Below are 26500 nucleotides of genomic sequence, written 5' to 3'. Positions count from 1 at the left end.
GTGTGTAATGTTTGTGTCTCTACCTAAACAAAAGCATAATCGCTACTGTGTCGTGGTCACTTATTAATCAGAACCATATTGTAAAAAACCCTCCACGCGCTCACTCTGAGAACAAACAGACTCAAAATCAATGTTCCAATCGTAGGCTGACAACAGGGAGGGGGGGGGGGTCACAAACCTGGGACGACAAGCTTAAGAATTTGTTGCAAAACAGATCAGGACCAACAGTGAGCAGGCAGATAAAAACACAAAAGCATAGGAGCTAAACTAACCTCTGTCTGTGGTCACAACCCTTTGGTAAGGATGGACCCGCAATTCGTGCCTTCGAACTTTAGCAGTCACTGCACCTGCTCGGATTGCAACAACATTACCAAAACAAGGATTAGGTATGTCATCCTCGTCGCCTCGTCATACCAGCAGTGTTTCTATATGTACTGTATATTGACCAAACACATCTAGAAAAATTATGCAAATCATTAGAAATTCATGTTAAGGCACAAATTATACTCATATTGTTTTTGTAACAAGTAGAAATCTCTGATTTAGTAGCATTCATGACTATGGAATGACCTTGATCTTAAGGAACATTGTGTTTCTTTAGTCCTTGGGACAGATTCACACAGACGTTAGGCATTTATGCACACACACGCACACATACACGCACGCATGCACACATACAGGCACGCAGACACGCACGCACACACACACACACACACACACACACACACACACACACACACACACACACACACACACACACACACACGCACACACACACACAGAGAGGGATGCTTTACTAGTCACATAATCTCAGGTCGACCATTAGGAAAAGAATCTCTCCAGTTATTTGTTTGTTTTTTAAATATAATACTGGTCACTCACTCTCTGGTCAAAGCCCAGAGATTAAAACTTTTAGGCACATTTGCAGTAGTAAAAAAAGAACATCTCTTACTTAAAAAAAAAAACAAGAAGTAGAAAAAAAGGCAATGAATTAAGTGATTAGTAAAGCAAGACAGTATCGTTTATCTTTTTTAAAATCCAAACTTAGCAGTCAGTAAAACAGTCTAGTAAGTATGTGTACATATGCACGTATGTGTGTGTGTGTGTGTGTGTGTGTGTGTGTGTGTGTGTGTGAGTGTGTGTGTGTGTGAGTCTGTGTGTGTGAGTGTGTGTGTGTGTGTGTGTGTGTGAGAGAGATAAAGTGTGTGTACACACATATACACATACAGTACAGACCATACACACACATACTGTACATGGCATAAAGAGCTGTGCCTCTTTGGGGGGAGGGTTGGCCAGTGTAAAAGTCAGTAGTGAGGGAGCCGCCTGTCTGTCTAGCATCTGTCTGTCTGTCTGTCTGTCTGTCTGTCTGTCTGACTGCTAGGCCTGGCTCGCGGTTCATCGTTACTCAAAAGGCAGCTGTGAAACAGAAAGCGCACGTGTGTTAACCCTCAGACTGGGCGAGGGGCTCGATGAGGCTCCTTGAAACTCTTTTAGCCTTTTCTGTAGAGAAAGCCACAAGCTAAAGAACACAGGAAGACAAGGAGGAGTGAGTGGCAGGGGAGTGTCTGTTGGTCCTTTCAGGAACGACACACACACACACACACACACACCGGGGCCCTATTCCCAAAGCCATTTTAGGACAGTCGATTTGAAAAAAGGCTTCAAAGGCTTTCAAAAAGGCTATGCTCACTGACGGCTACAATCGTTACTTTCTAGTTTTTTCCACTCTAAGAGGAGTCAGAGAGGGAAATTAAGACTGGAACGTCCTCCAATCACTTTGAGAATAAAGCCTATGCCTATGCTTCCCAGGGTGCTCCCATCGACCCCCCCCCCCCCCCGGCACCCTAACCCCTCACTTGACCCCTCACCGTCCTCATGTCCCCCCCCGGCCCCGCCCAGAGAGAGAAGGGGAATGAGGGGGGTGGTCCCCCCTAGGGACTCAGTGCTGTTTTTCCCTCCCTCATCATCATACACAAATATAGGTATAGATATATATCAGGACAGAAAATCAATCAAAGAGGGTCATGGGTAACACACACACACACGTCACTTCGAACTGAACATGATACATGCAGGGCGGGGGGGGGGGGGGGCCTCCCCCGTGTAGCTTGTGGATGTTCAGAAGGGGGCCGATCCTCGGCCAGTCCAACGTGTGTGTGTGTGTGTGTGTGTGTATTGGGGGAGGGGTGTGTGTGTTTGTGATGGGGGTGGGGGGAGGGAGATGTAGTATTTCTTTAAAAGGGAGGCCGGTTGGAGTGCTCCCCTCTCTGCACAGTGATGGGAAAGTGACAGGTCTGAAAGCCCAGGTAGAGGGGCAGCTCCTCCGCCTTTGAGGACGCTGTATAGGTCACACAAGAGAGAGAGACAGGGTGAAATCTTCGCTTTTGCGTCTCAAACCCCCCCCCCCAATCACCCCCACCCACTCTCCCACCCCGTTCTCCCACCCCGTTCTCCCTTCCACCAAACACCAAACAGTCGAAGTTCTGGTTCCCCCTCTGCTGCCGGGCCGCAAAATCTGTCTGTTTAGTGGCTGAGAGGGAAACCCTGCAGGTGTGTAAAATCAACCCTGAACCCCGACGAAAGCTGCTTTCGGCATTTTGATGCCGTTTCGTAGCAGTTCACATTTACGCCGTCATACGATAGAGAGAGAGAGAGAGAGAGAGAGAGAGAGAGAGAGAGAGAGAGAGAGAGAGAGAGAGAGAGAGAGAGAGAGAGAGAGAGAGAGAGAAAGAGAGACGTGTGTCTCAGGATAGTGAAAAAAACGAAGACTTGGAGAGAGAGAGAGAGAGCTGGAGTGTTGTTACGGTCGACCCTTCTCTCTCTGAGGGAGGACGATCTCCAGTGGGGGGGGGGGCACTTGGCTTGGGAGGCTTTTTGGGGGGGGGGGATTTATTCTGAAAAGGGACAGGGTTCTCTAAGAGGAGTGGCGCAGGAGCAACATGGCGTTGGGGTGGTTCCACTGGGCGTGGGCGGGGGGGTGGTGGTGGTGGTGGTGGTGAGGGGGGGCCGCGGGGCAATCGCAGGGGCACGCAGCATGCTTACCTAACACCCCGCTGGAGTCGATGGGGTACTCCAGGATGGAGGTGGCGGGGGCCAGGGTGTAGGGGTAGTCGTAGGGCGAGGCGTAGATCAGCCCGGACTCGGGCCCCTGGGGCAGCAGGGTGGCCCCCGGGTGGGGGGAGCCGTTGGGCATGCAGGTCTGGATCTGCCGGAGCAGGGGCATGATGGTGGGGCCGGCCGGGGTGGGCGTGCGCAGGGAGCCCTGTTGGAGGAGGCTGCCGGGCCCCGTGATGAGGCGGGGCGCCTGGGCGGTGGCGGCGAGGGAGAAGGCCAAGGCGGCTGGAGGGAGAGGGGAGAGGACACAGGGGAGGGGAGGGAGGGGACACAGGGGAGGGGAGGGAGGGGATGGACAAGGGAGGGAGGGGATGGGATGGGCAACGGAGGGAGGAAAAGGATGGACGAGGGAGGGAGGGGATGGAGGATATGGACAAGAGAGGGAGGGAGGGGATGGACAAGGGAGGGAGGGGAGGGGATGGACAAGGGAGGGAGGGAGGGAGGGGATGGACAAGGGAGGGAGGGGAGGGTGGAAGGGGATGGACAAGGGAGGGAGGGGATGGACAAGGGAGGGAGGGGAGGGAGGAAGGGGATGGACAAGGGAGGGGAGGGAGGGAGGATGGAAACATAACACACGTTAGTATCGCTAAGAGTGGTAGTAGGAGAATGAGATATGTTGGACAGACTCTCTCATGGCTGACATGTACAGCTGACATGTACAGCTACCCACACAACAGCTGCTCAGCTACTCTGCATGGCACACAAAGTCCTCATTTGTTAAAAGAACAGTTGGAGTTACATACAACAGCCCCCCACAGCCCACCCAGTGTCAGTCAGTGCCTTGCCTGGCAACAGAGAGAGAGAGAGGAGAGAGAGAGAGAGAGAGAGAGAGAGAGAGAGAGAGAGAGAGAGAGAGAGAGAGAGAAAGAGAGAGAGAGAGAGAGAGAGAGAGAGAGGGGTGATGTCATTCTTACATGACTAAGAGAGAGAGAGGAGAGAGAGTAAAAGACAGAGAGAGAGAGGAGAGAGAGAGAGGAGAGAGTAAAAGACAGAGAGAGAAAGAGAGAGAGAGAGAGTAAAAGACAGAGAGAGAAAGGAGAGAGAGACAGAGACAGAGAGAGAGAGATAGAGAGAGACAGAGAGAGAGAGAGAGAGAGAGACAGAGAGAGACAGAGAGAGAGAGAGAGAGAGAGAGAGAGAGAGAGAGAGAGAGAGAGAGAGAGAGAGAGAGAGAGAGAGAGAGAGAGAGAGAGAGAGGGTGATGTCATTCTTACGTGACTTGATGTTGGCGTCTCGGTAGGTGCCGTTGAGGATGGCCAGCTCCATCAGCTGCATCTTCTTCAGACTATCCTCTCCCTCGGCCTGTCACACACAAACACACACACACACACACACACACACACACACACACACACACACACACACACACACAGCAAGTGTCAAACGTTGCACTGTTGAAGTGTGTACAGATTGGGCTCACCTCTCATTGGAACATTGGAAACTACATCTACACCAGGGGTCCCCAATGACCTTTCATAGTGGGCCACTTTTAAAATGAACTGGGAACCCATGGGTCACTCAACCCCCAGCACCGTCACCCCCGGCAACCAAACCTTCTCATGGTGTGAAAGCCAGGGTTATCCCCTTCGGAAACACCCAACACACACCGTCATAAATAATAATAATAATAATAATAATAATAACTTTATTTGTATAGCGCTTTTCCTGCAAACGTTGCAGCTCAAAGTGCTTTAATCATTATATAATCTTAATTTAATTATTTTGTAATTTAAAGGCAATATTAAAAGGATGGGTTTTTATAATATTAATTTAATTATTTAGTCATTTAAAGGCAATATTAAAAAGATAGGCTTTTAGTCTTGACTTGAACATATTTGCTGAGGTTGCATCCTGCAGGACTGTGGTCTGTCGATACGCCGTCTGCTTTATTTCTGGGTAAGTGAGTTCCATGCGTTGTTTACTAAGCTGTGTGTATGTACACGTTTGTATGTTTGTTGCCGACACACCGACAGTGAGTCAAATGTGTTAGTTTGTTAACTATGTAGTGAGTTACATGCCAGAGCCAAACGTGTTTGCTTGTTAAATGGTAAACGGACTGTCTTATATACCGCCTTATTCCAAAGCGCTTTACAACGGCCTCTCGTTCATCCGTTCACTCACACATTCACCCACCGATGGCGGCAAGCTACCATGCAAGGTGCCGGCACCGCTCATCGGGAGCAATTTGGGGTTCAGTGCCCAAGGACACCTCAACATGTGGCCAGCCGCGGTTAGACGCCGGCTCTACCTCCTGCGCCACAGCCGCTTGTTAACTATGTAGTGAGTTACATGCCATCAACAAATGTGTCACAGGTGTTAGCTTTTTAGCTAGCTAGCAAAGTCCCACTAGATGCATTATGCCATTATGGATTATAATGAGAAATGACATTGTTTTACTATTCTATTATTGTATTGCTCAATTGTATCTTGCCTAATTTTTTCCATTGCCATTTAGTTTTCTCTTGCTGCTGCAATGTCGATTGAAACTGAAGCCATAAGAATGTTACTCTCTTGTACTTGTATAATGGGATGTAATACACTTTTGGCACACATGGCAATAAAATAAATCATGAATATTGAATTATTATTATTATTATTTAGCAATGTAAACATGTCAGCCCTGCAAGTTTGTTGGTTTCACCATTCAGAAATTACAACACGTTTATGCTTAGTCCCCCTGTTTCAGGGTACCCAAAAGTGATGGGACAGATTTAAATCTTAAATGTTATTGGTTGCTTATTGCTTACTTAATGCTTATTTGGTTGACACCTTTGCAAGCAATAACATCCTGAAGTCTGCGAACCATTGACCCCACCAGACACTGGGTATATTCCCTCTCTGCCAGGCCTGTACAGCAGCCATCTTCACTTGTTGTTTGTTTTGAGGACGATTCGCCTTAAGTCTCCTCTTCGGCAGATCAACTGCATGTTCAAGAGGATATCAATCTGGAGATTGATTTTGCAGTCAACAACTTTCCACTTTTTGGGTCTGAAAACCTCCCTAGTTGCTATGACAGTGTGTTCTGGGTCATTATCCTGCTGTATGATGAAGCGTCACCCAGTTACTTTGGAGGCATTTGCTTGTACTTCCAGTGGAATCTCACACGTTACTGTTCACTCTGGTACATGTTGATCTTTGTCTCGTCTGTCCACCCAGATCAATGTCTTATCCGTTCAGCTGTGTCTGGGATAACTCACTACACATCTCTAATCTGCTCATCTGACAAACAGACAAACAGTACTGAAGTATTTGTTCATCTGAGTCCAACTCTTCTCACATCACTAGGCTAGACTCATTTCCGTGCCTGGAGCAACAATTAACTCCAGGAAAAAATGCAATCAGACTTTGTTTTTATCAGAACCTCGATTTTGTGGAAGACTTGTAAAGATGAGATGAGGGCTCTCAGCGGGAGGGGAGTGAGAGGGGGCTTCTGAAAAAGAGACTATGAGCAAAGACTCAAATAAGGCCCTCGGAAAAACAACACAACACTCACTGAATCCTGTATAGATCAAAACATCAATACTTTTTAATAAGCGATGTTTGGAGTGATTAATAGTCCTTGGAGGGGCCGCTCTGCTGAGATAAATCACCCTGACTTGTTATTTAATCAACAAATGGAGCACTCGTCCTTGAGTGGTACCGTTCGATTATCTTTGAGCAACATTGACGCTACAATATGAATATGAAGTGTGTGTGTGTGTGTGTGTGTGGAGTCGGTGTGTGTGCGGCGCGTGCGCGTGTGTGTGTGGTCGGTGTGTATGTGCGCATGTGTGTGTGTGTGTGGTTAGGGTGTGTGTGTGTGTGTGGGGGGGGGGGGGGGTATAGTATAAGAGCAAGGGGGGCGAGGCGATCTTTCTGTTTTGGACTCGGTCCTCTACTCGTTCAGGTGGACAACGTTCATATCTCAGTTCCATAACTTGCAGTTGCAGCACGGAGCCAGCGAGGGGCGCTGTGTTGTCACTCTGTGAGTCCTGACGGACTCTGTAGCACCTGTGCTGCTGTGGGTTCTGGTGAGGAAGAGTCAGTCCACCATGACTGTCGACTTCTTCTTCTCTTTTGAAAGTCAGCGTCGAGGCTAGGAGTCGTGTCGGGAAGGTTAGGAAGCTTTCTCATTTCTTTCCACTCTGCGCAAACGATTTAAGTTTTGCTTTGAGAACAAACGAGACTCTAAACTGCCCTTTTACCTTGTTTTCCTCCTAATGTTTCCCCACCCTCTGCTAGGCCCTCTCTTGTTTCTCTATCTCTCTCCTGCACTCTCTCTCTCCCGGTCCCTCTGTGACAGTGTTGCCGTGGGCCCTTCCTGCTGGTACTGTGAAACGCTGCCAAGCGCAGACACACAAAGACCCGCTCTGCACAACTCACACTGCCACGGCTCAGAAGCCAGGCAGATATAGAAGAGTGTGTGTGCCTGTGTGTGTGTGTGCGTGCCTGTTTGTGTGTGTGTGTGTATGTGGATGTTTGTGTCAGTACGATTGTGTGTGTGCGTGCGTCTCTGTGTGTGTGTGCGTGCTTGTTTGTGTGTGTGTATGTGGATGTTTGTGTTAGTACGATTGTGTGTGTGTGTGTGTGTGTGCGCGCGCGTGCGTGCGTGCGTCTCGGTGTGTGTGTGTGTGTGTGCATGTGCTGAGGATCAAGTGCTTGGAGCAAACATCAATAAAGGTTGATTTCCGTCCAACACAAATGCTTCAGACACCCTTCAGTCTATTTTGTGGTTTTGCATCCTTCCCTCCCATCTCTCCCTATGGCCGCAAGCAGGGAAGCCTGTGCGATCGGAGCGCCGCATGTGTACTACCCAACATGACGGGCTTGGTCTAATCCGAGACCACGCTAACATGCATCTGTGTGCTCGGAGCGCTTAACTCTTTAAAAGCCCCTTTTTCAACGGGTCCTGTGTCTTTGTTTTCCCGAGTGGTTTTAAATCGTTTCCTTGGGACTGGGTTATGCGAACGGGAGATGCCGTTTCGATTCGACTCGGCTGTCATCAAACGTTCAGAGACTGTGAATCCACGTGTCGCACGGGATTTAGTCGACACTGGGCAGAAGTGGAATAAGATCGGAGAGGACGATACGGGGGATTTGAACCTGGAGGATGTGTTGTTTTTGGGTGCGTTGAGTGTCAAAGTCAAAGCTTAACTCGCTGACCCCGGTATCACACGGAACCGTTTAGAATCACGAGACAGTGAAAATGACACTGCACAGAAAAGACGTCACTATGAACTGACTCTGGATAGAATTGTGATATTCTAATAGTGGAAATGTCAATGCAAACAGCCCGCTAGAGGCTCCACTGTCTGTGTGTTTGTCAGTCAGTCAGTCTGTCTGTCTGTCTGTCTGTCTGGACGTCTGTCCGTATGTCTATCTCTGAGTGTGTGTGTGTGTGTTTATGTGTCTGTCTGTCTGTCCATATGTCTATCTCTGAGTGTGTGTGTGTGTATGTGTGTCTATCTGTCCCCTTTGGTAGTGTGCTCAGGTCCGTGTGTGTGGAATGCTTTTTATGTCAGCTTGCATAAAGAGGAATAATTCCGATGCTATTCAGGCTGGGATCACTATGACCTTTGGAAAACAATGACTGCCAGGATATCTCTCTCTCTCTCTCTCTCTCTCTCTCTCTCTCTCTCTGTGTGTGTGTGTTATTTCTCTTCTCTTGATCTCTCCCTCTCTCTTTCCGCCTTTGGTTCCCTCTCTTTCGATCATGACTGACATGCTATTTGGGGATTTTGGCAGGAAATCGCTTTCAATATATCTATCTACTCCTCTCTCAATGTGGCCAGCACAGTACGCAACGACCCACCAGCACCCAGCTTTTCTCCTATTTCACAGAACAGATTCCGTAGCAATATTTATGGCTGTGATTCTCATGACATAATCGCTGGTTATTGACATCGGCCAAAAGCAGAGATGAGTAACGTTGGTGATTAAAGCGGGGGGTCGGGAGTGACCGCTACGACAACTTTTACGACGTAGCTCCCCCGCCCGAAGGCAAAGGCGAAGAGGGGGGGGGTGGACTCCGACAGCCTCCTCGGATCAGCTGTTTGGGAGTAGGAAGGGTGACGCGCTCTGATTGGCTGAAGAGGGAAGGAGAGGGAGGACGGGGGGTGGATTCGGAAACCGGACGGACGGAATTCGGAATCTCTCTCTCTCTCTCTCTCTCTCTCTCTCTCTCTCTCTCTCTCTCTCTCTCTCTCTCTCTCTCTCTCTCTCTCTCTCTCTCTCTCTCTCTCTCTCTCTCTCTCTCTCCCCCCCCCCCCCCCCTCCCTCCCTCTCCCTCTCCCCCCAGCCCTCCAGGAACGTGTCCCACTCACCCAGTGAGTACAGCTGCTATCTCTGAACACCCCCTACCCCCCCACCCCCACCCCCTCCCCTCCCTCTCCTGGCAGCAGGCCACTGCGTCACCTCATCCTCTCCTCCTGCCCTTCCTGTCTCTCGCAATCGCACGGACGGACTACGGATGCTTTCCCCCCCCGTCCCGTCCCGACCCGATCTCTTGACTAGAAACTTTTCTAGTATGTTCCCGTCCCCACGACAACGCTGCCGGAGCCAAACAGAGTGGGAGTCACTGCGGCTAATGGGATAATCAGTCTGAGAGCCTCTCTCTGCTCGGGCTGCTGGGCTGTTCCAGAGACACGGTCACCCAGGGACTTGCATTCATTACCGTGCAGCTGGAGACAAGCACGGGTGTGTGTGTGTGTGTGTGTGTGTGTGTGTACAGACAGACAGACACCCGCCCCCTTCCAGCTGAGACAGGACGCACAGACGCTGCGGAGAGGCGTCGCAGAGAAAACACACTGTGGAAGGGCCCCCGCTTCCTGTTTGTTTTCTCTCGCTCGCACACACGCACGCACACACATGCACGCATTCACCACTATTCAGATGAGCATTCACACACGCACGCAGACGAGCATTCCCGCACAAAAAGTAGGTACACACACACATACACATACATACATACACACACACACACACGCAGACAAGCATTCACGCACAAAAAGTAGGTACACACACACACACACACACACACACACACTAGTAAGCCATAGAGGGAAAGATTACCTCTGCATTACAGCACATGAGTGTAATTGGCTCTTAATCCAATATATATGTTAATTGGACTTGTAGCTCTCCTTTTATGTGGCATAGCTGGCTAATTAGATGAACACTCGTTAGAATTCACATCTGCAAACAGAGTACGTGTTTCTCCCGACAGTTTGCCAATGCACCATGGAGACCAGCGACCAAATTGACTCTGGCTACACACATACACGAACACTCATATGACCAGGGAGTTACGCAACAAAGTGGGATAAAAGGTCCCAGAAGGTCTCCATGTTGCACAAGTGTTTATACAGCAACTGCGTGTCCAAACACCAACAAGAGGCTGTTTGATTATATAAGGCTCGAACAACAAACCATGTCTGCCCTTTGTCTTAGAACGGACACAATGAGAAGAGATGGGGAGGGCAAAATTAGCCTGCTGGGTATTCTGAGAACAGTCACTCTGGTGTGGGGAGAAGCCTTTCCTGGTCGGACAGGATGTGAGGGGAGGGTTGGATTGATACAGTCAGAGACAAGAGACGGGCTTGTCTGTTAACTTATCCTATGTCTTATGTATGTGTTAAGTATGTTGTAGGTATGTCTTATTGGTTATGGGTGTATGTCGTATGTCTTAGAGGTTTTAATGCATTTCTACTAGTGTGTACTGGGGCACGCACACACACACACACACACACACACGAGAGAGCACATAGGGAGCATGTGTCCTTGTGTGTGCTTGTGTGTGTGTGTGTGTGTGTGTGTGTGTGTGTGTGCAATCACACTCGAGTCATGGTAGGTCAGAGGAAGTGAAGGAGGAGGAGGAGGAGGAGGAGGAGGAGGGGGGGGTAGATTTAAGGAAGCATTCAGCATCTGGGGTGATAATCTCTCGGCGCTCCACGTAAGGCCCCAGACACACAGAGCTTTCATGTTAATTTGGCTTCAGGAAAAAAAAAAGGAAATTTAAGTGGAGAGGAGAGGTGTCCCCCCACAGTGCACCGGGGCGCTGTGTGAACCGCGCATTCTAATAGGCTACTGCCACGGTAACACCACGGTACTACAAATCACTCCTACGACTACCAGAGAGAAAGTCGTCTGAGTCGCGCGACGGCGGTTTGAACTGAGCTCTGAGGGTGAACTTTAGCGCGATCGATCGATCGGATGGATTATCAATTACTATCCAGTTGTCTGCAGCGTCTTTTCCTCTGAATACAAATCCAAAACCGTCAGAAAGCTGAGTCATCCAGTGGGACTATTGGGGCCGTGTTGGTGCCCTAGGCAAGACATCTTTCACTATCTTCTATTGTCACTTTTTTTTTTTAATTACTTTTATTGTTGACTTGTTGTTTGTTTACACAGTAAACATGAACCTGTGCTAGCCAACATGAACCTGTGCTAGCCAACTGGCTATCTACACAGTAAACATGAACCTGTACTAGCCAACTGGCTATCTACACAGTAGGCTAAACATGCCTGCATGGCACGACTCACTCCAGAGATACGGAAGAGTTTCTCTCAACAACTCAACTTTCACATTCTCATAATGTTCTCTTATCTTCAAACAGAGGCTCTGTTACTGGCCTGCTGTTTGACTCCTTTTGAAAGTCCCCCAAAAATAAAATAAATAAATACATGACTATGTTTATAATTCATTTCCACCGATATTCTAATTTCCCCCTCTGCTTATGGTGAGATTGCCACGCGGTGTGTCAGATAAGAACATCATAATCTCCATTACTATCAGACCCAAACACTCTGGATTCATGTTGATATTGATACAGCTAGGAGTTTTGGTGAGAGAAGACTTGAGTGGAATTATACCTGATATTCCTAGCAGTCATGTACACCAACGAGCCAAATCAGTATGACCACTGACAGGTGAAGTGAATAACATTATTATGATGATGCTTAACCTTGTTACCATGGCACCTGTCAAGGGGTGGGATATATTAGGCAGCGAGTGAACAGTCCGTTCTTGAAGTTGATGTGTTGGATGCAGGAGAAATGGTCAGGAGTAAAGAAAGAGAGCAGTGGCGGACACAGGCTGTTTGAAGGGCAGGGGCGGAAAGAAAAAAAGGGCACCTACTGCACAACATGGGACCCCATCAGTGCACACGGTCAAGTTTAGACCACTGGAAGGGCAGCCAATAGGGCACATCCTCTAATTTTGCCACTCAAAAGGGCACTTTAGTGCAACGTTTTTCAACGGTGGGGGCACATGGTCAAGTTTAGACCATTGGAGGGCCACCAATAGGGCACGTCCTCTAATTTTCGCCACTCAAAAGGGCACTTAAGAGAGACGTTTTTCAACCGTGGGGGCACCAGGAGGGGCGGTCGCCCCCACTGCCCCCCCCCGAGTCCGCCAGTGCCTGAGAGACTATGGCCAGACGACTGGGTCAGAGCGTCTCTGGGTCCACGAGGCTTGTGGGGGTCTCTGGTCAGCAATGGTAAGTACCTGGACAGTGGTCCGAGGAGGGTCAAACCACAAACCGGCGACAGGGTGTTTGGGCGCCCCAAGGCTCATGGATGCGCGAAGGCAAAGAAGGCTCTTCATAGAGCCGGCTTCTAATGATCGCAAGGTCGGTGGTTCGATCCCCGGCTGGCTACATGTCGAGGTGTCCTTGGGCAAGACACTGAACCCAAAATTGCATTGTAGCTTGCCGCCATTGGTGTGTGAATGGGTGAATAAGAGGCCATTGTAAAGCACTTTGGAATAAGGCTCTATATAAGTCAGTCCAATTACAATAGCCTATAATACTAAAAATAAAATATATATAATACATTTGTAATAAAATATACTTACACTAAAATAAGTGACATAATAAATGCAACTATTACACCTACTTCAAATAACAGGAAGCTGATGGTGACCCACTTAGCCTTGTATTTTACAATAAGTACCTATATTTTTCAAATAGTAGGACGTCAATTTTTGACATCTTGCAGAATGCCACAAAAGCGTAGAAGTCAAGCGTGACTTCACACAGCAATCACCCTGTTGTGTGAAGAATAGCGATTTTTTTCCCTGACAGAAGGGGTTCAGAACAGGGCTAATTTCTGACGTGACATTTCACTGTGGATGCCTGAGGGTGGCAGCTGCTACAATGAAATATCTCGACGAAACCAGAACGGCAGGGGTAGATTCGTTTCTGTGAAAAACAATTTTCCTCAATAGATCGAATCCCTCACTTACCCGGGGAGAGGGGGGTGAAGAGAGGAAGGGGGGGGGGGGGGGGGGTGAAGAGAGGAAGGGGGGGGGGGGGGGGGGATAAGTGTGAGGATGGGGATGGACAGCTTGTTTCCCAGAGCTTGGGGGGTCCCTGCTCTCCCCCGTGGGCTGAAACACAGGGGGCAGTTCGGAGGAGGAATTCAAGCCTCTCTTTTTACAGTCACATGACCCCCCCCCCCCCTGCTTCTTTTGAAAGCCCGGGACAAGAGCCACTCGACAGGTTGCCACGGAGACGCATATTCGAACCCCTTTCAACTCCGTTCAACCCCCATTCCCCCCCCCCCCCCCTCAGATCCCCGATATAAGAGGAGAGAGGGGAGGAAAGAGGCCCGTTGGGTGAGTTCTGTTTGGCTCAGGACAGGGGTGGGTCTCCCTGAGAGAGATAGAGATTCAAAACGACTCTCCGAAATGATTTAACAGAGAAAGAGAGAGAGAGAGAGAGAGAGAGAGAGAGAGAGAGAGAGAGAGATGCACTTTCTGCGGAGGGGGAGAGAGCCCCACAGAGAGCATTATCCGGCCCTGCAGGAGCGGAGCGCCCAGCTCAGGATTTCCACACTCCAGTTGTAAACAAAGGCTCTTTTGATGGTCTTTCAGCCTCAAAGACCTGGATGACTACTCAATCATGTGACCAGAGAAGAGGTCCCTGCTGTTCACACATACAAGAACCCAGAGCCACACACGGAGCCACACACACACACACACACACACACACACACACACACACGTGCACACGCACACACAGTCTAACTCACATTGCCACACATCACATGCCAAATCTGACATGAATCAGAATCACATAGCGGCACGGGAGGGCACGCACACACACACACACACACACACACACACACAGCCCTCTCTAGCACTAACACAATAGACACACACACGCACACGTACACGCACACTCACACTCACACGCACACACACACACACGCACACACAAGTGCACACAAGTGCACACACACACACACACACACACACTCACTCACGCACGCACGCAGTCTCACGCCCATCTGAACTCAGACTGGCTCCTCTCCTCTGCTCTCAGAAACAGAACAACATGTCATGCAAGAGAGAACCTATTGTGTTCGTGCTAGAGAGGGCTGTGTGTGTGAGTGTGTGACTGTGTGAGTGCGTGCGCGTGTGTGTGAGTGTGTGTGCATGTGTGTGAATGTGTGTGCATGTGTGTGAGTGCGTGCGCGTGTGCCGTGTGTGTGTTTTGTGAGTGTTTTGTGAGTGTGTGTGTGTGTGTGTGTTTTGTGAGTGTGTGTGTGTGTGTGTGTGTGCCTATTGTGCTGCAGAGGGAACAGAAGGGAACTCCCACAAACCAGTGGGCTTTTGTTCGGCCCCTCTTGAAGCGCTGTCTTCACTCCTAATACTCCAACCATGCTCTCCCCCTCACTCACCTAACAATCTCTCTCTCTCTCTCTCTCTCTCTCTCTCTCTCTCTCTCTCTCTCTCTCTCTCTGTCTTCCCTTCTCTCTCTCTCTCACCCATCCTTCCTGTCAAAAATCTCTACTGTGTCTATCTCTAAAAAAAGAAAACTATGAGTGGAACTGTCCCACTCAGAAAAAAATAACACATAAAAAAAAACAAGTGTTTCTCAACGACCCCCTTGCACACAACACTCTTATCGTGAAACAGGGAAGCATCGATGCAGGAAGAGAGCGTACCGTACAGTCACGATTGAGAGTGGAGTTTTTTCTTTTTTATCCCGAAACCCCGGATTTGTTTGAACGCCGGCTTTAATACCGGCAGAGTAGAAAAGTAGGACAGGTGGTGAGAGGGTATGAACGTCGGAGCGGGGTGCATGACAAGAGTGAGAGAGAGAACAGAGAGAAAAACAAGCGAGGCAGATACGGAGAAGAGATAAAAAAAAGGTTACGACAGCCAGACAGCCAATCAAAACTGTCAAGTGTAGATATTCCACACGCCCGAGGAGCTAAGCAGGTGTTTGACTTGACTGAGAGGCTAGGGCCCGGGCTGGAAGATTCAGGTCCAAGTGGCGGGTGTGTGTGTGTGTGTGTGTATGTGTGTGAGTGAGTGCGTGTTTGCTCAGGTTCGCCGATGTTCAAATATTGTAGTGGCACAGCTGGCCGAGCCTGAGGGGTGGGTTGGAGGGCAAGAGAGACGCACGCACGCACGCACACACCGCGCACACACACACACACACACCAAAAGCACGCATGCACATACACCACACACACACACACACACACACACACACACACACACACACACACAGCCCTCTCTAGCACTAACACAATAGACACACACACACGCACGCACACCACACGCACACCCACGCACACACCACACACACACACACACACACACACACACCCACACCCACACCCACACCATTTGAATCCCACTTTATCTTTGGACCCTGACAATTAGAGCAGGCTGTATCTGTCAGTTTAGTGGGGGCCAGGAGCCAGGCTGACAGACAGGACTTTAATTAAAGCAGCTCCTTCACCAGCCAGACAGTTACCGTTAGCGTTCAGACACGGCTACTCCAACTGCTGTGGGGGCACAGGCAGAGGTGGGGAGAGATAGAAGGGGGGGGGGCTCCACTGATAGCAGTGACAGCATTACAGCAGGTGGCAGAGTTTGCTGTTAAGAGTTTCCCCTTCTATCGTTGCTCTCAGATGTGTAGACTAAACCTAACGCTCCAGTTGTACTTCCTCCTACTGTTGAACTGAACATCCACACAAACACAATGAAATCAATTCGAATCAATCGTTGAAGACAACACACACAGATTTAGATTCTAGCCGTGCTGGAGATCACATTGAATGACTAAATATTTGAACAGAACGATTCAGAAATAGATTATCACATCTCTCTGGACTGAGGACAGTCCAAAGACAGTATGTGCCAATACATCTGATCCTTATGTATGAATGCATGAATGCCACATTCTGATAAGCACATCCTCTCTCATCTCTGTTATTGCAGAGAATTTGAGTCATGCATAATTTTGAGGAATTGCTTCAATCTGTTGCGGATGGCTATGTTTGGGAGCTGGGAATCACAAAGACATGCATACATGCGCAAACACGCACGTGCACTTACACGCACGCACGTGTGTGTGTGTGCGTGCGTGTGTACGTGTCTGTGCAAATATTTAGTTTTAGCCTATTGGTGAAATGTGTGTTTGGAGTAAAGGCATCTTATATCAAACGAGTGTGTGTGTGTGTGTGTGCGTGTGTGTGTGTATGTTTATGTGTGTGTGTGCGCGTGTGTATGTGTGTGTGTGTGTGTGTGTGTGTGCCTACGTGTGTCCAGATGATCGGCGCCTTACCAGAAGAATATCAGCCAGGACCAAAGTTCCATGGCATACCAGGGTGTCATATTATAATAACAGCACCAGTGGTATTCCTCATATCATAACAGCTATTTCCCACAAGCCATCAGGCTCCTAGGGACACGCACTGGGGTAAGGCAACCCCACACTGCATCCCCACTGCATTAACAATCCATATGATGACGACTTGACTACTTGGTCACTACCTACCTGAACACTGCTCCATCTTTGCACCACGTCACACACCGTATGACAGTGTGTCATGTCTCACCGCAACCTACATCAGCGTTTTTACACAACCTGATATGAATTACTTTCCCTAATGTTGTTTACGTTAACAATGTTGATATGCTGATTGGTATTCTACTGCTATCACCTATTCTATTATTGATACTATTGTATGTAGGCCTACAGCTTTTGTTGTTATCCTGCTTATCCTTTTATTGATTTGGTATTTCTGCTGCAATGCCAATGTCTATTGAACCTGAACCTGAACCCAATGGCCCCGGGCCTGAGCTGGATTACTCTTCCTGCTACGACTGGTGGATTGATGATTCACTTGCTTAGTCAAATGTATCGATTGTAAAGTCGCTTTGGAATAAGGCGTCTGCTAAATGCCAAAAATGTAAATGTAAATGTAAATCCAAGAATTTTACTCTTTGTATCCGTACATTGAGGTAATAAAAGACATTCGTGATTGTGATTCTGATCAGTGGCCTTAACCTGGAGGACCCTCCGAGCCGGAAGTATTGTTTAATGATGAAGTCAGACACTGCACTTGTCTACTTCACACTTCTTTGGGAGGGAATGTGTGTGGGGCTGCCTTCAATGCCCGTTGTCCCTCACCGATCAAATCAGTGAAATAATGTTTCACTTTGGTCAAAGAACGTGATCACACCAAGAGGAAGGACCTCCCAGTGCACCCTGGGACACAACACTGTAAGACAGAGACGACCAGAGTGTCATAGTCCAACTTTTATCAAGAAGCATCTTGCTTCATTCACAGGTTTCTCAATGACTCTCCTTTCATAGAAGACCACATCATCGTAGGGGACGATGGGTTTACTGTTTTGTTATTGCCTCTAGCGGTGGTTGCTGATGGTGATGATGGTGATGAAGATGAATATTGATAACTGTGCAGCTATCAGCCATCTACAGTAGCTCCACGGGATGGACCACGTGATCCAACTGTGTTAGCTCCACTGCTCAACAGGGGATCAGAAGTGGGTTTCATCTAGATGGACGTTTCAGATGGGATTAGGAAACTCTTTAAGGGAGTGAGATGCTGGATGTTAGATTAGGCAAACATGGAAGGACGTCTCGTTTCTTTGTCTGTGACGAGCCCCCAGAGGCTAACATGGCTAATGGGTTTTACCACAGGGTGGGGAGGGCAGCACATCACACACACAGCCTCTACGCCCAAACGAGAGAGGAGAGAGGGTACAGGAGGGAGGAGAGAGGACAGGAGGGAGGAGAGAGGTGGCAGGTGAGAGAAGAGGAGAGAAGGGACAGGATAGAGGAGAGGAGAGAGTGGAGGGGGCAGGAGAGAGGTGGCAGGTGAGAGAAGAGGAGAGAAGGGACAGGAGAGAGGGGAGGGGGCAGGAGAGAGGAGAGGAGAGAGGGGACAGGAGAGAGGGGAGGGGGCAGGAGAGAGGGGAGGAGAGGAGACAGGAGAGAAGAGACAGGAGAGAGGAGACAGAGGAGACAGAGGACAGGAGAGAGGAGACAGGAGAGGAGACAGTGTTTCACACTGGATCTTGTGAGACTGTGGCAGGTGAAACAGTGTCAGTAATTCTTTTTGCGAAAATTGGCCCAAAAAACGGTGCAAAAATACTTTTTGGTCCGTTATGAGACTATGGTGGGACAAATTAGACTACGGCAGCACGCCACAATCTCGTCTATGTATGACAAACACCAGGAGAGTGGGGAGAGGAGGCAGGAGACGAGGAAACATACTTGGGAGTGAACTGCACCGTAGAGGGAGACCTGACTGTTCCTCTGTGTTCTGGTTCTAGGATGCTGCGGTCCTCCAGTTTTAGAACCAGAACACTGCTGCCTGTTGCCACGGAAGCCTGAGGGCGAGTGGCATACTTATTCTGGGTGTCCAGGGGGCAGTTGCCATGGCAGCCCAGCGCGGAGGAGCCATAGTTTTATTACTGTAGTGTGATAGCGGCATAGGCCTCTAAACACCCTCTGAATTAAAATGAATCAATCTGCTCTGAAGAACAACAATCTAAAATTAAATCTAAAATTAAAAAAGAACTAAGTTGAAGACTTGTCAAAACACTTTCCTCAATTATGTGGACTCAACACTTGAACCACCCAAATCTCACTGACAGCAATTAGAGTTAAAGCTAAGTTAAGCTAAGCTAAAATTAAGTTAAAGCTATGCTATATGCCTACATGGGTTGGTGTAAGACGTTGACTTTTAGACATGCTAATCAGGCCCACCATTTGGAACCTAGTTTCCACAACATCCTGTGATGTAAGTATCCAAGTTAGGCGTGACAAGAACTATCAAACCAAATCAAAATGTTAATGCTTTGTACCCTGCTTCAGACTTTGGGATATATCAAAAGGGGTAAAACACTATAGGAGAGCTGAGGTGAACTCAAGTTCTGGGCTCAGACCACACGACTGGACCCAGAGCATGGACTGCTCTGCTGACGATCACACAAAGTCAAATATTACATCAGGGTCCTGTGATGAGAATCACACGATCACACATGATATCATTTCCTTCCTGTGTGTCCCTTATTAGCAAGTGAGTCATTTCCCCCAAGACGACCCGAGCCGCCATCCAACTAACTAACACACGGTTGGTAACCTCTCCCTGTTGACTACAACCTACTACAACACCCCTCTAACACCACCTAGGTACGCTCCACCACACCCCTCTAACCTGCACCTAGGTACGCCCCACCACCCCCTTCTAACACCACCTAGGTACCACCACCCCCCTCTAACATGCACCTAGGTACCACCACCCCCCTCTAACATGCCCCTAGGTACCACCACCCCCCTCTAACACCACCTAGGTACCACCACCCCCCTCTAATATGCACCTAGGTACCACCCCCCCCCTCTAACATGCACCTAGGTACCACCACCCCCCTCTAACATGCACCTAGGTACCACCACCCCCCTCTAACACCACCTAGGTACCACCACACCCCTCTAACACCACCTAGGTACCACCACACCCCTCTAACATGCACCTAGGTACCACCACATCCTTCTAACACCACCTAGGTACCACCACACCCCTCTAACATGCACCTAGGTACCACCCCACCCTTCTAACATGCACCTAGGTACCACCCCACCCCTCTAACATGCCCCTAGGTACCACCCCACCCCTCTAACATGCCCCTAGGTACCACCACACCCCTCTTACATGCCCCTAGGTACCACCACCCCCCTCTAACATGCACCTAGGTACCACCCCACCCCTCTAACACCACCTAGGTACCACCCCACCCCTCTAACATGCACCTAGGTACCACCACCCCCCTCTAACATCCACCTAGGTACCACCACACCCCTCTAACATGCCCCTAGGTACCACCACACCCCTCTAACACCACCTAGGTACCACCACCCCCCTCTAACACCACCTAGGTACCACCATCCCCCTCTAACATGCCCCTAGGTACCACCACACCCTTCTAACATGCACCTAGGTACCACCACATCCTTCTAACACCACCTAGGTACCACCACACCCCTCTAACATGCACCTAGGTACCACCCCACCCTTCTAACACCACCTAGGTACCACCACACCCCTCTAACATGCACCTAGGTACCACCATCCCCCTCTAACACCACCTAGGTACCACCACCCCCCTCTAACATGCCCCTAGGTACCACCATCCCCCTTTAACATGCACCTAGGTACCACCACACCCCTCTAACATGCACCTAGGTACCACCACACCCCTCTAACACCACCTAGGTACCACCACCCCCCTCTAACATGCCCCTAGGTACCACCACCCCCCTCTAACACCACCTAGGTACCACCACACCCCTCTAACATGCACCTAGGTACCACCACACCCCTCTAACATGCACCTAGGTACCATCACACCCTTCTAACATGCCCCTAGGTACCACCACACCCTTCTAACACCACCTAGGTACCACCACAGCCTTCTAACATGCACCTAGGTACCACCACCCCCCTCTAACATGCACCTAGGTACCACCACACCTTTCTAACATGCCCCTCGGTACCACCACACCCCTCTAACATGCACCTAGGTACGCCCCACCCCTCCCAGCCCCAGCCAGGTGCCCCCTGCCTCAGCTGACATGGCTGTCTTGTGTTCTCCGTTCATTTAGAGGAGGAGTGGTCATTTGATCAGGGAGGCCAGCTACAGGACAGTAGCACGGCACACCGGTCACGCTCTCTCCGTTAGCAGGCTGACCAGATCTATGTATGACAGCTTTCATAAGCGCTCCTAAGGGGCCAGGCACATGATCCGAGTGATGGAGACCCTCCCGTGTCACGTTAACTGTAACCCCCCACCCCCACCCCATCAGGATTTGATATCCTACTTGTAGATGAATCTGTGAATAGCACATTCAGACAAAATGGGACTAAAGGAAGCTGGCGGACTGCAGACCAAGATTACACCACCCTGCAGGCTGCAGGCTGCAGGCCCAGACCGACACTTCCCCTTTTTAAAGAGGGACGAAGGAATGTCTCACTTCCTATTCATCAAGTGACACCAGGAAACGAAAGGCAGAAAATGCGGATCAGCAAAAAGCAAACCATGCTATCTCTCTCTCTCTCTCTCTGCCTCTCACACGGACGCACACACACGCACACGGACACACACACACACGCACGCACGCACGCACGCACGCACGCACACACACACGCACGCACGCGCAGACTCACCGCAGGCACCAGTAGTTTGTTGACCTCCTCCACAGCCCGCTTCAGCTTGATCTCGGCCCGGTTCTGTGTGTCCTCCACCGTGATCAGAACATGCAGGTCCTCGTTCAGGTGCTCCCAGTTGGGCTTGCCTCGGTTCTGCTCCTCCTGAAGGGGGGGGGGGGGGTAAGTAACAATTAAAAAAACGAATCTAGAGATAGATTAATGGCAATATCAAATGGCACATTTTCATGCTTCACCCTCATTGATGGTGGTTGATGAGAACTGTGAAAGCACAATAACACATCCCCTGTTCAACTGGTTGAACTCACAGAGCCACACTGCTTAATGACTTACTACACTAAGCGTAGATGTGGAATGTGACCCCTCTCTCTTTATTAAATAAAGCTAGGTTGTCCAAATTAGCTTTGTTACTTCTCCTCGTCTAAAACAACAAACCTCAGAGACGTGACAGAGGTTAAACAAAACCACTGGTTGCTCTTCTCTTTTACCAGTATGCTCTACACACACACACACCACACACACCACACACACACACACACACACACACACACACACACACACACACACACACACACACACACACACACACACCTAGCGAGCTGGCTTACAACAAAGTCTAACATTAACATCTTAAGTTCAAGTTTTTTAGAGACCAGAAAATATGTGACTAAGTGTTTCTGTAGTCATGTCTTCTTCTGGACGGCAATTACGTTCAAGAAGAAAGGTTTAAAAAATTACCTAATATGTTTTGATTATTATTAACACTGAATGATGTTAATGTTAGCCATTGTTGTAAGTCGATATAGCCAGCTACCTAGCATTGACTACGCTGGTATCGATCACATTGCAGTTAAACAAATCGGATACATTAATAATACACCGATTTCTATCTTGGTTGGATTAGGTTCTATCTTGGTTGGGTCACGATAATCCTGCCTCCAGCCCCTACGTAAGTGGTTCTACACCAGCCAAGTGTTGGTGCCACTCTGGAAAACTATTTTCCTGGACGAGAGCCAGTTATAACACCTAGAATGTCACGGAGTCTCTCAAGGTTATAATATCAGTAACAGTTATAATATCAGTGACAGTTATAATATCAGTGACCGTTATAATATCAGTGACAGTTATAATATCAGTGACAGTTATAATATCAGTGACAGTTATAATATCAGTGACAGTTATAATATCAGTGACAGTTATAATATCAGTAACAGTTATAATATCAGTGACAGTTATAATATCAGTGACCGTTATAATATCAGTGACCGTTATAATATCAGTAACAGTTATAATATCAGTAACAGTTATAATATCAGTGACAGTTATAATATCAGTGACAGTTATAATATCAGTGACAGTTATAATATCAGTGACCGTTATAATATCAGTGACAGTTATAATATCAGTGACAGTTATAATATCAGTAACAGTTATAATATCAGTGACAGTTATAATATCAGTGACAATGATGGACACAACACAACTCAACCATGCTCTCCTCTGCTTCCTCCCCAAACCACGACTGTAGAACTAACAACAACCAGCCATAGCCACAAAGAAAACAGACACAAACACACACACAAAACAAACAAAATAGAGAACATATCCGAACAGACAGTGTGTTTTGATCTGCCTCAGCGCAGACACTGTAGCAGGGGACATTACGCACGGTACTTGATATGAAAGGTAGCGTTCCTCTACAAAGAGGGCTTATGCCTAGCTAACGCAGCTCACTGCTGTCTGTCAGAGCACACTAGGCAACGCCAGGGGTGTTACTGCTCAAACAGAGTTGAGTGCGCATAGCTTTGGGCACACACACACACATGCACGCACGCACGCACACACACCTCTGTGCACACACAAGCACAGGCACATGATCCGGGCAGGTCCTAGTTACAGCAGCGTTATCTAGATAATACAGCTCTCAGACTACATCTTATTTTGATTGGAGTTGACAAGTTAGGTTCTTAGTGAAGTGACTGGTTTTTCGAGAAAATAAATAAACGGATTAGCCTAATGAGAATGAAACTGACATCCTCTGGTTACCAATCCACCCTGAAACATGAAACATGCACGCTTGTAGATGAGAAGCTCTCCGTACCTACATAAAGAACAAAACATTCCCAGCGGAATGAAATAACTCAATTCAGTATTCAATGAATAGCAGATGTCTCTAGCAGACGTTTAAGACAGGAGAGAAAGTTGCAGTCGCGCGGGGGGCGGGGTTGTGATAAAAGGCATCACCATGACTACTGTTTTACCCTTTAAAAAGGTTAAAGCTAATATATGTTTACGAGAGATGAAGGACACTAAATCGAATTGGCTTTGTCCCAAGAAATCAGAGTATCTCTCACTACATCCTGTAGTCGAATTATTAAAGTATCTAAATAGAAAATAGAACAAGGCAGCCGTGCCGTCTTCAGATTGTATAGAGAAGGTATTTCATTATCTTTTGAAAAAGGAGAACAGTTTACAAGCATGACAAACTCTGAGTCTGTCATCCTATTCATCTCTTCTGCCTAATACATATATTTGATATTTTCTTTTTCCCCTAAATGAAATGTATACAACAATCAGATGAGACAAACCTCATTTCCTCTCTATCGTAGCTGCAAATGGAACACTGATGGCTAGCTTGTTTGCGATTGTGTCCGTCCATTTTTGGGGCAGATTTTTAATGAAAGATCTACAGTATTGTATAATAATAATAATAATAATAATAATAACTTTATTTGTATAGCGCTTTTCCTGCAAACGTTGCAGCTCAAAGTGCTTTAATCATTATATAATCTTAATTTAATTATTTTGTAATTTAAAGGCAATATTAAAAGGATGGGTTTTTATAATCTTAATTTAATGATTTAGTCATTTAAAGGCAATATTAAAAAGATGGGTTTTTAGTCTTGATTTGAACATATTTTCTGAGGTTGCATCCCTAATGTAAACTGGCAGTGCATTCCACAATTTGGGTGCATAACATGAGAATGCAGCCTCACCAAATCTCTTCTAGCAAATTAGTATAGCCACTAATGCCTGTAGCAGAATGTCAGATATTGGATGATGATGTTAATGAGTTGCTATAGCGACCATGGGTGGGTATGTTTTCATTTGAATGTAAAATAATGTTTGTTTTTTTAGGTTATTTCTAATGCACTCTAAATGCGATGGCCACTGGTGCTGGTACTAGTTAACTTTGTTATGACAAACAAATTGATCCACAGCGCCTAGCTGTCACACAGCCAGCCAGCCCACCCACTGATATGCATCAATAACAGATGAAAAAGCAACCAGAGTGTGTGTGAGTGTGTGTGTGTGTGTGTGTGGGGGGGGGGGGGGGGGGGGGCTGGCTACATCTGACATCTGGGATGGGAGGAAGAGTCAGCATCTCAACAACATTAGTCCCCCCCCCAATGCCCTCCAGGACTGGACATGACATGGCGGTAGTCAAGGTGATCTACCCCTCAGTCTTTTTAAATGCCTGGGCTGTCCAGCTGTGCGTCCTTCCATAAAACCTGTTTATCCCCCCCCCACCCCCCCACCGTCCCTCTCTATCTCTCTCTCTGTCTCTGCACGCCGACCGGTCACAGCCACAGACCAGGATCATAATCAATTACCATAAACCCATGGCTCTGCTTCTTTGTGATCCTAGCCTGGGCAATAACGCCTCCTCCTGAAGGATGGGCGGCACCACAAAGGAACAGCCAGGGACCACGCAACGACCGGGCCAATATGACCGGGGAGAGGAAGACTAATTGGGTAGGAGTGGGGGGGGGGGGGGTGAGACTGCAGGAAAGGGGTGGCGGGGGGGTGGGGCTGTGAGAACTTGGGTGAGGGGAGGGTGGTATGGTGCACTAGGATGGCAGGACGAACTGCATTATTTGTGTGTGTGTGTGTGTGTGTGTGTGTGTCGAAAAACATTCTTTCTCTTTTGGCACCGGTTCCAACTCATCCCCTATCAGTGAGGCGGTGTCGGGGGGTAATGGAATGTAAAAGAGAACTCTGGGGCTGTACCACCTGTAGTCTCTGAGCAAAGGGGGGGGGGCGGGGGTTTACTCAACAGAAAGGTTAATCAATGTCAACACCTCTCCACTCCAAATCCAAAGTTCTTCTGAGCTGTTGAAGTAACCGGCCCGTAATCTGGAACAGTCAGCGGAAAGAGAAGGAATGAATGTGTGTCTGAGTGTGTTCGTAAACGTCAGTGTTAAATATATAAACGAATCAGATTTATGGGGGGGGGCGAAAAGACGGAGAATGTCAGGATTACATTCATCTCAGTGAAAGAGCCCTGTGATTATGGCCGCTTGTGTCATCAAGGAAATTAGCAAAATTCACTATTAGCGCTCTGACAGCTGATTTGGATGAAGTAGAAAATGGAAAAGCGGTTTGGATCTCTGAGAGCTGCTGCTGAAGAGAGTAAATGGACTGACTTATATAGCGCCTTTATCCAAAGCGCTTTACAACGGCCTCTCATTCACCCATTCACCCACACATTCACACACACATTCACACACCAATGGCACCGGCCCCGCTGACTGGGAGTCATTTGGGGTTCAGTGTCTTGCCCAAGGACACTTCGACATGTGGCCAGCCGGGGCTCGAACCGCCGGTCTGACAACCTTGCGATCATGAGACGGCAGCTCTACCTCCTGCGCCACAGCCGCCCCTTAGAGAAGGTCACCCCTGCTCTGTGGAAGACCTTGGCGACATCCTTCTACACATGATGCACTGTTGGGCCCTGGCATGAATAATAATAATAATAATACATTTTATTTGTATAGCGATTTTCCTTGGTTTTTATCATTTTAATTTAATGATTTAGTCATTTAAAGGCAATATTAAAAGGATGGGTTTTTAGTCTTGACTTGAACATATGTGCTGAGGTTGCATCCCTAATGTAAACTGGCAGTGC

At 48.2% G+C, this 26500-nt stretch overlaps 1 protein-coding gene across 3 annotated transcripts in view; it reads right to left on the bottom strand.

The window, feature by feature from the left end:
* Window positions 1-267: 267 nt before the first annotated feature.
* Window positions 268-26500, bottom strand: part of qkib (QKI, KH domain containing, RNA binding b) — a gene marked incomplete at both ends in the record, with an annotated part of 72951 nt that continues 46718 nt past the window's right edge. The window contains 4 exons of one of the 3 annotated variants that reach the window (XM_080544877.1): window positions 268-350; window positions 3046-3342; window positions 4332-4419; window positions 21592-21735. In XM_080544877.1, the coding sequence (XP_080401003.1) occupies window positions 268-350; window positions 3046-3342; window positions 4332-4419; window positions 21592-21735 (612 nt within the window). Of the gene's footprint in view, window positions 351-2237; window positions 2342-3045; window positions 3343-4331; window positions 4420-21591; window positions 21736-26500 lie in introns of those variants that run through there. The other 2 variants (XM_080544878.1, XM_080544876.1) reach the window with 2 other exon arrangements.

The sequence above is a fragment of the Nansenia antarctica genome, assembly GCF_963989245.1.
Source record: "Nansenia antarctica genome assembly, chromosome: 1".
Taxonomy (NCBI): Eukaryota; Metazoa; Chordata; class Actinopteri; order Argentiniformes; family Microstomatidae; genus Nansenia; species Nansenia antarctica.
Note: the sequence above shows the minus strand (reverse complement) of the source record. Positions and strands in the feature narration are given on the sequence as shown.